Source organism: Diorhabda sublineata, chromosome 7 (assembly GCF_026230105.1).
Source record: "Diorhabda sublineata isolate icDioSubl1.1 chromosome 7, icDioSubl1.1, whole genome shotgun sequence".
Taxonomy (NCBI): Eukaryota; Metazoa; Arthropoda; class Insecta; order Coleoptera; family Chrysomelidae; genus Diorhabda; species Diorhabda sublineata.
This window is the reverse complement of record NC_079480.1, coordinates 29,417,871-29,433,665: the sequence shown is the minus strand read 5'-3', so window position 1 is coordinate 29,433,665 and position 15,795 is coordinate 29,417,871. Positions and strand designations below refer to the sequence as shown.

Here is a 15,795-nt window from a genome sequence, read left to right as displayed (position 1 = left end):
TAGGTAATGGAAATAGGTAATAATTAGTATAAAAGTCCATAGCACAATTAAACCAGTATGCAGCATGCCCGGAATTAAATATTATTATTAGAATAAAAGTCGTTTAAAGAATAGAAGGCACTTTCTAGTGAGTATGCCCTCAAATGAATGAAAATGATATCTAGACAGGTGATGTCGCTTATAAACAGAAGAAACAAAATAGGGCCTGGTACTGAGCCTTAGAGCACTCCACATTCTATTGACTTGCAAGAAGACATCGTTGTATCAACCCTTACAAGCTGACTTCTGTTGGTGAGGTATGCAATTTGTTAATTAAAATATTATGAGTTTCACAATCGAAAGCCTTAGAAAAATTACAAAAAGTTGTTGTAGTGGAGTGATGGCCATTCAGGCTGGAGCAGACGTTATGAACTTACTTAAAATCCAAATTGATGGGTAGTGAGTATTTTATATTTAAACAGGAATTATAAAAGCCTTTTTTGACCAATTTTTCTATGATATTAGATAACGTGGAAAGGACTGCAATTGGGCAGCTAATTTTTTTGAGCAGATTCTTTATACTCTCTTTTATTTAAATAAAAAGTTGACACGCCCTTGACTAGGCGTGACTAATTTATATTTCTGCAAAAGTTCACTATTTATTGTTTTTTCTCCGACTTGAACTTTTTAATGAAAATAATTTTCATTAAACCACCATTTCACCCATGATTAAATTATATCCAAACCACAAATAAATAGTTCAAAATTTTCTTTAGATTTACACACTTAGACACTGCTCGAACAAATTCTGATTCAAGTGACCATAAATATAAGGTCGACCTTTTATTTATATTTTATTGCACCCAATTACAGACCCAATATCCCTTTCGCATAATTAGCAAGTTTGGCGGCATTCCTGAACACTTGACGCTTTTGGCCAGGTTTTCAGTGCAACGGGCCCACTGTGTCATGTAGGGAATTTGTGGAATAAAATAATTTTTAATGTTAATTTTTGTGATAAATCTTAAAAATCCTTATATTTCCGAAACAGTTGAAGATATAGGGCATTGTACATGCATTATATTTTTTCTAAAATGCTCGAATTTATTCTATTTGGTTGGTTTACACTATATATTATTACTTACCTATATAGAATACAACAGATGATTTGGCGCAACCAAATATTATTTCAGAAATTAATTTCGTTAATACCGTCATAAATAAAATGACAAGATCACCAGCTCCTAGAACTTTCACGAACACACATAATCCTAAAATATTACCTGAAATAATTGGAAAAAGTATTATTTTGCTTATTTTCATTTAGAAAATCCCCAGGTTTCAGTTTACCATCAGTCTCTGAAGACGATACTTTGATTATCGAAAAGAGTATCGGACGAGTGTTGGTGTAGTGGTTGTCTAAACAGTGAAATAATGTCAGAAAGTGAAATATTTAATTAAAGGTGAAAAAATAATATTTAACAGAAAATTAAAAAAATTTCAAATTTTCAACTACATAAGAAAACAATTCTCATTGGTTTCCATTTGTGACGTCATAGGTTTAATAAAAACATTGAGCAGCTGTCTGCTTGATTATTTATTAGTTACATATAAATTAATCTAAGAGCACAAGAAGTTTTAATGAATAATACATTTTTCTATATATAAGAATAAAGTGAATAAACCTTTTATAGGTTAAGTTCTTACATTATGACATAGTTGCATAACAAACTTAATTACTATAAAATATTAAAATAAGTAGAATTTCAATTTACTTACGTTAAAATGATTCTGCCAATAAAAATAATTACATGTTGCAGGATCTTCAAAATGACCAATATGTACTTTCAAACCGTTTTTGTTTATCAAATCGTGGTATTTTAACATCCTGGTACAAAGCACGATTTACGTAACAGTTTTCAGATTAATCAAAGTTTAATATTAACTCTTATTTTAGAATAACTGAGAGAATAACGTTCGTATTTACTTTCCATCATAAGTTCAGTGTTTATTTTAAACCTATAACGTCTCGCAATATGGCGGCCTCACTGAAATGTTTAAACTACCTGCAAAATTTTTGATAATTGTTTTCCTTAAAAATATTGATCACAGAATAAAAATAAATTATAGTAAAAATTGTACATAAACTATCAAAATCTATTTTTTCTTAAACCACGCAAGTTTTTTGAAGCCATCTGTAAAATATGTAATAAATAGAGCTAAGAAACGCAGTTAACATATTTACATCGAGAAGTAAATTAGGTGACTATCACGTCTTCAGAGATTGAAGGTAAAATGTGTATTAGTATGTGAAAAGATGATAACATGGCTATCGTGCGCCAGACAGTAATAATTGTTACTGTTGGTGTAGTGGTAGTGTGAAACATCTCTTCAGTATGAATATTACCAACGATTCCAGAAGTTTCTGTATTACTATTAAAATTGAAATTGTCTGGACGTTGATATTCACCTTCATCCAGAAAGTAAGTTTCCCGATGTTTTCTTCATTAAAGTAAACGTAACTAGCGTGTAAATTACGCTTGAGTACCTAACAGTTTTATAACGTATCAATCATAATATCCTAACCGGACAACTCCCGTCTCGTGCCAATTTTGCTCTTATTGCTTCTCTCACCACTTGCGATTTTGGTTGGTGATGAAGTTCTTGGATGCAAAAAGTATTTGGTAAAACACTGCGGACACTGAGACGTATCAATCAAAATAAGGGACTTGGAATGCCATAGAGTACAATAAAACCGCGTTTATGTGCTTCATAGACTTAACAAAAGCATTTGACAGACTGAGATTACATGACACCATTGAGCTACTAAAAGAACGAGGCGTAAACCAAAGGACATGAACAACGGAAATAGCACATATGTAAGAGCAAACAACGAACTCTCCAGTAAAATGCCAGTATCAACAGGGATCAGACAAGGAGATAGTCTCAGCCCAATACTCTTCAACATTATAATGGACGAAATCATAAAAGAAGTCAAAACGGCAGGCAGAGGATACAGAATGGAAAAACATGAGTTTAAGATAATTTGCTACGCTGATGACGCGGTTGTGATATCCGAAGATGAGGATAATCTGCAAAAACTGCTACACAGATTTGAAGCAGTTGCAGGAAAATTCAATATGATCATATCGACACAAAAGACACAATCCTTGACAATAGCGAGAGAACCAAGAAGATGCAGACTGGCAATTTATAATAAAAGTGTAGAGCAGGTTATGTCTTTTAAATATTTAGGGGTAAACATCACGAGCAATAGGAACTTGAAACAAGAAGTCAAAACGCAAACAACAGCAGCATCTAGGATATCAGGATTCCTTCGAACCGTGATATGAAGGAATAAATTTTTAAGTATCGAAAGCAAAACACGGATATATAAAACTTGTGTCAGACCAGTAATGATGTACGCCATAGAAACGAGGGCGGAGACTGCAACTACTAAGCGGATTCTTAGAACGACCGAGATGAAGACATTACGCTCAATCACAGGGAAAACACTAAGAGACAGAATAAGGAGCAATGAAATCGGAAGACTGTGTGACGTTCCGGATATAGTGAGATGGGCCAGAACTAGAAGAAGAGCATGGAGAGATCATGTCAATAGAATGGACGACGAAAATCGCAAAGGAAGAGAGACCCAATACAAGCAGACCGCCTGGAAGACCACCAAAGCGCTGGTATGAGAGCTGGTCCTCGGAGTCACAACTTAGGCTGCCTCTTTGAAAATACAAGACATAGTCTTAAAATAAGAAGAAGAAGAAGAAGGAATGCTTACTGAAGATGTACTCCTACATGACAACGTCGTTCATATACGGTTCGACGTACAGCACCTGTTTTGATGGAATTTAGATGATTGTTTGATCATCCACTACTAGCAATGAACTTGACCTCGGCAAATGTTACGCTTTCTTGGAAAAGTTGAAGACGTATGTCACGAGCCAGTTATAGGCTGTAGTGTTTTACGACAGAGGGATAAAAAAATTGAATCCATGATACGAGTGTTGCTGATACGAGTGTTGCATTTATGGCTTCACTGGAAAATAATGAAAGCATTCTAAAAAGTGTCAGTTCATTTTTCTGATAGGAAAATTTACATCTGAAATCGTGAATTATTTTTTTCTACATCCATCAATTTACATAGATCAATTCTGTTCAGAAAATGACAGTTGTGGTGTTCAATAGCTAATGGAAAAATGTGACAGAGCAACAACTTCCTATCAACATGCTGAAAGGTTTTTGATATTCTAATTGCAAGAGCAACAACGTTTCATGAAAACTGTTTAGATGTTGAATCTTCCTCAAACATTGTGAGCAATAATGGTATTTGTTTTAGTTGATAAAGTTATAATTCTTTCTTTTAATATCGTGAAATCTTGTGAAATTTTTAATTACTATATTTATAAAAATTTCTATCTTATAAATGAGATTGGATCGACCATAAATTCTGAACGTTGAGTTTATCGAAAATTATATTAAAAAAAATCGAAAGAATATATTTTACTTACCGACTACTGATACTGCAGAATTTGCAGTTAAAAAGTAAGCATAATCTACGACAGTCCAATGGAACACATTTTGTACGTAAAGATACAGTAGATTATTTTCTCCTAAAAAATATCACATAGGCTACAATTTTTAAACTAATTTTTCACATATCTTCCGAAATTACGTAAGCACTAGTCATAGCGTGGAACAGATCTTTGTATACATTTTACATAGAAGGTTGCCGCTCATGTTTTCATCCATGTGGTAACAAGCTCTTTCATTCAAGTGTTTACCACCAAGGAAAGCTTTTGGGTGTAAGAAGAGATGAAAGTTTCGGGCTGTAGGGAGGATGATCAAACACGTCCAAATTCCAATAGAAGTTTTTTTGGCACATTCGCAGTGTGAGATCGGGTATTGTGAGAAATCAATAAGCAAAATTGAGCTTTCGAGGTGTCAAGGTATGCTTAGGTATAAGTTTCGTTGAGAACGAAGTGTGCCTCCCTTCGATTAATTCATCCCACGTGACTATCCCAGAAATAAAATCTCACTGTCTTCATTGTAGCGTTTCAAAGAGGCCCTGCTTATCCGGATCACAGATGAGGTTTTACAAGCAGCGGTATTTTCAATTGAGACTGACATCATAAAAAAGCACTACAAAGAAACGTCGGCAGCAGTGATCTGAAAACAGCGTACTACTTTTTTTTACTTGAGTCAGGGAACTGCCGCAAATACTCGGAACTGCGATCGCAGCGCTGCGGCTAATAGAAATAGAAAGTTACATAGGATACATCTCGTATTTACGTAGTTACGTATAAAAAGTATGAGAATGTTTGATATGAGCTGCACGCGTATATATTTATATAGTTATTGTTACAAACTCGTCCACGGCATGGACCGTGAAGCCGGTCTTGGTCGGTTATAAAGTCTAAAATTTGACTAATACGCCGGTTCGTTTGATATTTGTTTATACTCGTTTTTATCATAGCGACGTTTTTGATTTGTTTTTGCTTTATTTGAACAAATTTCTAGGAAGGTCTTTTTATTTATTTGTTTTCTTCTAGAATTATAGAAATGTACTTTCTGATATAAATTCGAGCATGTTTAGCTTATAATAAAAAGTCATAGAGAACAGAACGAACAGAAAAGTAATCGTTGAATTTAAATAAATTATAAAATTAGTGAATAGTTAAATATATAATAAGTGGATGATTATTATTATATGAGTCTGATATAAATGTTAAAATAAAGTAAATTCATCCCACCGTTGAAAAACAATTTAAATATATCAAGAAATAAGAAGAACATTAAATTATTTTACGTATTTTACACAACGGTGATTGACGTATGTCACTAACTGATATGGCGTCCACTTGAAAATGTTGATGTTGCACTATGACTCCACTCTTATTTGGAGCTTAAACCGCACGTTACAAAAGGTTTCGCGCGTGCACGTTATGAGGTTTTTAGTCAATTTTTTCGTTCAGGAAAACCGGTTGGCATTTTCATATCCGACCTATGCTGACCTTAAAGCCGCGTTTACACCGGAGTTAATAACACGATTTTTTAACAAAAAGGTATTAACTTAGCTGAATCGCCAAAAAATTTCTCTTAACAAAAGTTAATAACTCGTGTTTTCAACAGAAAATTCCATGTTATTAACAAGATTTATGTTATCCATCCAGAGTCGGTAAAGATCAAAGGAAATGTGTTATGTTTTAAACAAATGTTAATAACAAAAGTTAATGGCCTCTTTTAGCGCGTTAACTTTTGTTAACAACATGTTCCTCTCTTCCCAGCATCCTGCTACACAGAGCGCGCCAGTGGCCCCTCAACATCCTCTCGCACCAATGTCTCACCTAGAACTGCTGGCTGTGCATGAGCGTTGATAATGGCGGAGTTTTTAACTTTTGTTGATAACAAAACTAGCAGCCAAAAGAAAATGTTATTAACATATGTTAATGACTTTTGTTATTAACATCAGTTAATAACAAAAATGTTAAAAACTTGTGTTATTAACTCCGGTGTAAACGCGGCTTAAGAAGTGGCGTTTGGTGATGTACTAAGTTGGGGCCGCCAGTTTACAAGCTGAAATGGCGCGCAACTTATCGACCCTGTTTTTTGTAGCCAGCTCTGGGACTATTATATCTTATAGTAGAAGTTATGAGTAAGATTAAGATATATTAAAAAATTCTTAGCCTACAATAGAGCCAAACAAAATTTCAATATTTTATCACTCAACATATTCTTCTCTAGTAATCAAATCCCAAAATACCATTTTTGTGCATGGCAACATGAGATTTGTGTGCAGGGGCAAATACAAAACATCTTTGTATAGCTATCGGCGTCTTTTCTCTTTAATTATTTCTCGTAGAGTGGTCAGTAATATCGAATAGTAATCTCCAGTTACAGTTCTACCCTTAGCCAAAAAATCAATCATAATTAGTCCATGGAAATCCCAAAAAACTGAAGCAAAACTTTTCCAGTATATTTTTGGATAAGAAACTTCTTATATCTTGGAGAACCAGAGTGTCGCCATTCCATCGATTGTTGGTTTGTTCGTGGATCGTAGAAATGTACCTAAGTCTCATCCATAGTAACAATTCTGTTTAAGAAGTCTATATCGTTTTCAAATCGAGTACAGATCGAACGCGATGTTTCTACTCTTTCACACTTTTGGTCAACAGTCAACAGTCAATAGTTAGCTGCTCAAATATCGCAGGGTCACTGTCCATGAACTTGTTGAACGCATTTCTGATGCTTCTCATGGCACAATTGAAAGAACTTTAATAGAAACGTTGGGATATCGCAATGTGTTTGCTCGTTCGGTGCCCCTCCCCCCTCGGATACTGACTAATAGACACAAGGTGCAACGCTTGACAGTACTTGCAAGTGTCTTCAACATTGTCAGGGAGTAGACAACAAGAAGAAGTTGTTAGACTCCATCGCCACAGGATATGATAGCTGGATGATTCATTAGTCAGTAGTGTCATTCTGATTGACAGAAGATTTTGAAGAAATTGAAGATTTTAAAGAAATCTGGGTGGGCTGTTACGCCCCATCACCCTTCCAGCTACTAACACATAACATAAACAATGTTTTCTATTTGTAAAAAGAAATGGGAATTTTTAAAATCACCCTCATAGTATGGAGAAAACTTGGCCGTGGGTCTAGTGTTAGTGGAGGGCACTTTACATCAATCATCAAAAATGAACCTTACCTTCTAGAGCAGATTGATAAATCATGACGAATAATAGCATCGCATACAGGTGTTTACTTTTCCCCTTCGTTTTAAAAATGACTGTGATAGTTTCCATGGCATTTTTAGGATCAAACATATTCATAAATAAATGTGCTAATTTATTTTTCTCGAAAGTTGGTTGATATTCCTTGATCCATAATGAAGCGTATATAATACCTAGAATGAACATCAACGATGAAACTGATAAAACACCGTTATAGCCGATTTTCGTAAAAACAACACCCGATATGGAATTAGCTAAAAGTACCGATATATTTATTACTATTGTAGTCACTCCTAATCTGAATGTTCTAGATTTAACATCGCTCACATCAGCTATATAAGCCGTCGTAGCCATCGAAACTATTACTTGAGATCCACATATCGAAGGAACTACTTTCTGGAATACAGATTGAGCTTCTAGCGGCCAAGTTGTCATGTTTAAGACGCACAACATACATCCTATGTTACCTATGAGATGTCCTACCAGAGGTATTATGAAAAACGGCCTTCTCCATTTGTATTTGTCACTGTAGGTGCCAAGGAAAATGATAAGAAGTAATGGTACTATACTCTGCATTACGTGTTGCCACATATGCATTTTACTCACTACAACCTGCAAAAAATGAAGATACCTAATTTAAGTGTTAATGCAATATTTCACGTAAATGTTCTAGGAAAAAGCTTCGAAAAAATAACATTTTGCACTCCGTCGTCGCCGTATTTGCGACATTAAAATGCTAACATTAAATCCACTGTCGCGGCTACGGCGACACGGATGTTGGCGCTTTTAATAGTTAAATTAACTTTAAATTAAAGTCTCCTCCTCTTTATATCGATGTTTTACTGATTTTTGTTCGAAAATAGGAGGCTTAAGTGGTGTTGACTCATCCGCCATCTATCAAAACTTTCTTAACGTAGAAAAACTAAAAAGTCTATGAATTAATAACCCTGCATGCCTTAGAAATTTTGTTGTTGAAAAACCTAAACTTTATGTAACATTTTTATAGCAAACTTTATTTTCTTAATATTCTAATATTTATCTTTTAGTGTTTATGAGTTTATGTGAGAGATGAGTTCGATTTTGCGTTACTTGGCGACGATTTAACTGAAATACTATTAGAAGATCATTAAGGGATCGATACATAATTGTAGTTAAAAAAAAGAAGAATTGAATACGCGAAAATTACGAAATGGGCGACATCTGTTAATTTTCTTTTAAAATTCAATAAAGGTGAGCAACAAAGTCAGAATACGATTCAATTTTGTTATTTTATAAACAATAGAAAGTGTCATTTGTAATTTTAGTCTAATTAGTAATCACATTCATAAGGTGCACTTCGAAAACAATAAAAACGTGGTAAAAGTTGTTGTTCTGTTACAGATGTACTAGTTGTTAAAATCCTATTCTAGTGGCCAATAAAACTCTTGTGCACCGTTTCGGTAGTTTCGTGTATATAATCAAGTCTATTTCCCCGTTCTTACATTTCCAATCGTTAACTACATTATTCAGATTAATTGTTATCTCATGAGGCTGGGAAGTTAGACCTGACTACTGTAGAGAAACTTTTGATGGTTTTTGAATTCGTTCCTTCTATGCCACATAATACTACATGTCCCATTTTAAAAACCGCCTCACCTTCTTTCAGTTGTCTGCTTCTCAATATATTCTATGATGATAAAAATTGTTACTTCGTCGTTTTTAGACTGATTCTTAAACACGACTTTATATTCTAGCCACAAAAATACGTTTAGGAAATAACGAAAATTAAAAAAATAAAGAAAATCGTAACAATATCATTGAAAACATAAAAAAAAACTAAGCACCCTTACAGATTGTATTGTTGTTCACGGCCTTAGAAGTCAAATTCAACGCCATTTAGTGACACATGATTTTCGCCAATCTAATTCAGAGGACGAAAATACACCCCCTGTAGACAGCAATGCATGGAGTGATATCACAGGAAGCGACATTGCTTTTGCAAAAAATCAATTTGTCAACAGGAAATAAAGTACCAGAGCCGCAAGTTTTCAACATCGAGGAACCACTACAATTTTTTAAGCTGTATTTCACGGAATAATTAGTGAAGGAAATTGAGTTATGCCAAGAGCAAACTGAGAAATAAAACTCTTTCCAAAGATTCTATATGGCATACATATCAAGGATCAACAATTTTATGAATATATTAATTCAAAATTTACGGAATATATTATACCGGGACCAGATATACATTCAACGGTAAAATTAGTTTTATAACCTAGAACCTAGCCTACAAAATGGGGCATACGCATATACGTTTTGGATGACGCAGAAATTGTATACAATAAAAATCAATCGCAAAGGCACCTGATCCCATAAAGAAACCCAAATTTGGTGAGTATATAAATCGCTAACAAAAAGGTAAGAACGATGATAATTTCCTGGAAAGAGTGGTTCCGCTGTTAAGCACCAGTGATATCAGTGGGTTCATTACAAAAACAATATTTGTAAGAACACAACAAAATGTGAAAAAGCCAAAAACTACACGGCTTCAATGGGTGGTGTTGATCAATACGAATCATCATACTGTTTCCTAAGAAAATCTCTCAAATGGTGGAATGGAAATATTTGCCAAAAATGCATAAGCAAGAACGGAAAACCACTGTCCCATTTGAAGTTTGTCAAGAGATTAGTCAATTGACTTGTAGGTGAGTTCCACGAAGATCGATCAAGACCTTCTACTTCAACACATCAAACAAGACTGGACAAAAGACTGCACATATTGCGAAAAGGCATGAAAACAGATTGTCTTGTGTATTATGAAAGACAGGAAAAAGAAGAAAGAAGCGAAACTTCGGAATATTGCGATATTTGCCCCAGTATCGCGCGAAGTGTTTCGAAAGTTACCACACTTTAAGAAATTTTAAGCCCTGAAAGTTATATTTTTCTTTTATAATATTAGTTAGATTATGTTTGTTCTTAATACAGCTTTGTTTTAATGGAACTACTCCATTTTTTTTCCACATCATAGGTATGCACTTGTAGCTAATATAATGCTGAAGTTATTGGTATCCATCCTCTATGAGATATTAGGCTGGAGTGTCTAGGGTTAAAGTAGATTGGTACTTTGGGATAATTGGGACTATAGCCCAATTATTTATTTATGACGACACGGTATATCTCAAATATTGGAGGCAAAGAGTGGCGAGTAGAATTGGCATAAAAATTTGTATCATATCAACATTTAAAAATAATATGATGTTATCTAGCTCATGAGTTTTATTCCTATTAGGAGCATTAGCGATAACTAGATAAAAAATTGTTTCTGTAAATTTAAATGTGGTTTGTAAAGTAGAGTGAAGTAACATGAGATTGTGCTGCCCTTAGCAATGCACATTGTTTCCATGACTGTAAGGATTTCTAGAAGTCTTTTTTCGGAATGACTCTATTGTGGCATTTTCAATGTTAATACTGGTGTAAAAATGTTTCCCTACATTTATAATTTCCTAGAAGAGCCAAAATTCGTATGGAAATGAATTTGGGGTAAGGAGAGGAGACTTTTGGCATGGCACGTTGTTATGATAGAAGAAAGCCGTTGGTCCATTTATAGGTCTCTTCCTTCACTATTTGTTGAATTCGGAGCTTAAAGTTGATGAACTTGATGTTTGAATTTGATTGTCAGGTATTTTTAAAGCTTCCTGCTCATTGTTATAGATACAACAATATTGACCGTGACATCCAGATTGGCATGAAAACGATCTTTCAATTCTACAATACGAAATTTTGAGATCTTCATCAAACTCTTTCAAAACAATTTAAAACAAAATTTTTTCCACTTTTTGCATATTTCCATCTGTATTTGAACTGTATCTCTGTATCTGAACAAATTTTCCGTAAACTTCTTTCTAGTTCTAAACCGGCCCTTTGTCCCTATTCAAGCTGTTCTTACATTTATCAATTTCAATGCTTTTAAATGTATCGAACAATTTATTATTAAATACATTTTTTATCAATTTTATATATATTCATTTCATGGTTATGACTGGCAGCATTATCGTCAATACTCGGTTTTTCGGTCCGTCCATATTTCAAATGAGTTATGTGCTCCTTAAAGCGGACATTAACGGATCTCTTAGTCTGCCCAATATACTTCCTTTTCCAATCACTACAGCTAATTTCATATAAACCACTCTTCCAAATTTTATCCTTAGAATTACCTAATAATTGTTTTAATGTATTGTAGGATTTAAAAACCAATTTATAACCCACTCTGTTAAAAATTAGATAATAAAGATCCTTTTTTTACTGTATCTCTCGATGTTAAGTGGAAAATTAATTAAAAGATATACCAGGAAATGGAAAATTCCATATGAAACGAGTTAATAGATTTCAGTTTACTTTCGGTCTCTGAAGGCTATAACGGGCGTCAAACAGTCTAAATGTGAGTTTTTGTGTAGTGGTAGTGTAAACAGTGTCTTCAATATAAATATCACCAAAGGTTCCAAAACTCCAAATTACTTCTTTTTAATAGTTCTCCAAAGTGATAAGCGACAATGGGAAAGTTTTTCTGATGTTAGTAATGTTTTATCTTATCAATAAATATACTTCGTTCATAGTTATTTCAAAATTGATTAGTGCTAGATATTGAGGATATTTGTAGATTTTAGTTTGTAGCCGTCTAAATTAAGATAATGTTTAATACGTACCTGAATGCTGTCATTTTGGTCTGAAAACTGCTGATGGTTACCTCCAATAACAGCATTACATACTGTATCATTATATCCTAAACTTATCCTACAAGCTTTTTCAAGTTCTAAGCTATCCAATGCCGGTTTCGTTAAAAATAGTCCTAATTGATAGAATCCTACCAATGGTTCCACCGTTATTATATTTCTTAGTTTATCTATTTTGTGTTTTAACACCATCGAAAATCCTTTATCTTCTGCCAGAGAAATTCTTGTCTCTGATTCGTTTGACATTATACTTCAACTGAAACTAAAATTTACTTGATAAATATTAAAAGCTCTGTAACATATAAACTACTGTTTTTTTGTTGATGACACTTGAGTTTCGTATTATATTAAATAAATAAATGGAGTAAACCCTGGGAATTTTCGTATACCTCACAATTGATTTGATCAATGAGAATGACGAAAAGGATAGAAACGATTAAATATTTTTTTACAAATGAAATAGTTAGTGATACTTTCCCGCACGCGATTACTGTTGTCCCGAACGACGCGGAGTGGAGTTCAGCCAAGCGGTTAAGTGCGGAAAGACACTTTACGCATGAGTTATTACATTATTTTTTCTACGACCGTATATACAACGACCCATTTTTCAAAAATTATTTTATTCCAACAAACATAATAATATAAAAAACTTTAACTAAAAACTACTAATTATTATAAATATTAATATTGAAAACACAATTTGTCGTATTCTGTAGACTAGTAAGAATTGCCGGTCCAGTGGAGTTATTTGGTTTAATGTGGTTTAATTTAGAAGATTATACTTATTCGGTCACTTCCAAGACGTTTTGAACAACTTTGACGTATTAGTAACAATTACACGCCTGTGTTGTCATAACAACTGATATCAAACCCGGGTGGTTTGATGGTTGTTTTGTGACACTCCTTTGAAGAATGTACAAGGTTATATGAAAAATATCTGTATTATTTTATATTTTCAAAAAATTGAAAATGCTACCAAAAGCTAGAAAAAGTTTAAATTTTATTTAATGGACTATTTCGTAAATATTTATTTACCTGTAGTAACAATAGTTATAACCTCCGGAGTAAAAAACTATCTAATAAGGTCAAAATTTGCATAATTTTACACTTTCAAAACTAAAATACGTGTGGGAAAGTGGGTTAAAACGCACGGTCGTAGAAAAATATTTTTTTGATACTTTTTATATACAATTTTCGAACGTCGCGTTCAATTTTCGGTGGACATTTTAAAGTTTAATACTGTAATGTTTTTCTTATTCATTTATACGATTTCTATTCTTGGGGTGAATTAATAGACACTATATTACACGTTCTTTATTTATTTAAATACCTTACACTACACATAACTAACTTATAATAATTTACTAGCATTCTTCTATTACTTTCTATTTCTGTCTATTCAATACGACTATTTATTAAAAACTTAACTGAGCTACGCAAACTCAGAAAATTTTCAAAACTTCTAGAAAATAAGAGAGAAAACACACGAATAAATAGACTTTCCTAGAAATTATTCAAAAAAAAACAATGTAAATGAACTGCTATAATTAAAACACATAGAAAACAAACATCAAACGAATTCCGGGTATTTCTAACGTACATCAAAAGGGCCAGTTCCAGGGTGGAGACACATTCGTAACAATAGTAATTTTCATGACGAAACACCGAAAAACATAAAAGCTGCAAACCTCAGTAACAGATCAATCGTTAGCAGCGTCATGAGAATTAATAGTAAACAACCATTCAAGGGAAATAAACAATTCTTAATTTTCAAAAAATCATAGACGTGAAGTAAAGTAATCTGTCAACTAATCGCATTTATCCACCTGTCTATCAGGAGAGAAAGGATCCTATCACATGATGACTACGACCCGACTAACTTGATAAGTTACCGAACATTCAGATTATGTTTCATTAGGTGCTTCTTCTAAAATATTAATAAAATAATCAGCCTAGGCTTTTACTGGAATACTTGAGGAGGAACGAGAGGTTAATTATAATAAAAAATAATAAATCAAATACTGTTTTATTTTCCTACTCTGTGATTTCCAGTTCAAGTGCATAGCTTCATAAAAATTCGTAAGTTAATTCTGAAGACGAATAGATTAGTATCGATGCAAATTTTATTGCTGATGTGAACCAAACGCCTAGCTTAAAACAGCATCTTATCCAAATGTATCGTGTGCAAAGAAAGAAACTTTCATTAAACCCCAGTAAAATTTACTACAGTACTTTACCTAGTGGAATATTATCAAAAGAAGTTTCAATGTCAAAGTTAGCGGCCACAATTACTTATTGATTGCGGAATGTTAATGAAATGTTGAATGAATGATAAGTTTTTGATAACGATTAAAGATTCTTGGTAATTTCTTTTTCCAGAAGTTTGAGGGGGTGTAACTCACAATTAATTGTTAGGGCTTAATAAATCTAAACTACTAATCAGACAACTAGAGCTCAGATTCAAAATTTGAGTCAAAGTTTGATAGGTGGAGAATTTCTAATAGTACAGGATCCTGCAAGTATCTGTTTTCTTGATGATATTAACTTTAAAGGATTAGGGATAGGTTGCTTTGTAAAAATTAGCCGCAATTACCTGTAATTAATTTTAATGTCATTAATATACTAATATGACTTGCAGCTGTATGTTTTTTTCAGTAAATCTTACGGCATTTGAAAGAAACTGATGTCAAGAATCAAAATAAAAATGGTTGCCAGCTCTCAGTCGGCCGCAGCATTAGGGTTGCTAGGTGTAAGCAGGTATATTATTGTTAATTAACTGCATTCACAGTTTTTTTTTTAATTTTTATGCAAGTTTTATACATATTGAACATGAAAATCCATGGTTGCCAGTAGCACAATGGCCACAAACAAAGGTTACCATGATTTTTGTGAACGATTCTCGCTCCAGGTAAGTGGAAGCGCAAAAGAGAAGATGCACGCATTGTTATGAGCTGTTAACAATAGTATAAAGTTGTGGATATTAGGTTTTATTATTTATTATATATAAAATTTTCGGCATAATGACAATTTTCATCGCTTGGGTAAAGACCCATTTTTCATCGAAAAAGTTTTCTACAGAATCTTTAGAGAAAATTGGAGTTTTTCTATTTGTTTTTTCTATGTCCATGGATACTTAGATTTTGGTTTTTATTTCATTAATAACTACATTTGCTTTTATTATTAATTTTAACAATATTATTTTTTATTGAAAAAGTGAAAATCCACTTCGTTTACAAGTTATTTGTCGGCTTTTTCTAAATGTAAATCTTATAGTTAAATAGATCTTTTAGTTTTCTTCTTCATCGTCTGTGTCACCATCAACATCATCGGAATCATAAGAGTTATCAAAATCGATTAATTTT

General features: G+C 33.2%; 1 protein-coding gene across 2 annotated transcripts in view; it reads right to left on the bottom strand.

Moving 5' to 3' along the window:
• Positions 1 to 15,795, bottom strand: part of LOC130446673 (solute carrier family 46 member 3-like) — a 70,206-nt gene that overhangs the window by 7,283 nt on the left and 47,128 nt on the right. For both annotated transcript variants that reach the window (XM_056783051.1, XM_056783052.1), the window contains exons 2-5: positions 12,407 to 12,695; positions 7,700 to 8,336; positions 4,503 to 4,604; positions 1,125 to 1,262 (exon numbers count right to left, since the gene is read on the bottom strand). In XM_056783051.1, the coding sequence (XP_056639029.1) occupies positions 1,125 to 1,262; positions 4,503 to 4,604; positions 7,700 to 8,336; positions 12,407 to 12,679 (1,150 nt within the window). In that variant the 5' untranslated portion in view covers positions 12,680 to 12,695. The remainder of the gene's footprint in view (positions 1 to 1,124; positions 1,263 to 4,502; positions 4,605 to 7,699; positions 8,337 to 12,406; positions 12,696 to 15,795) is intronic.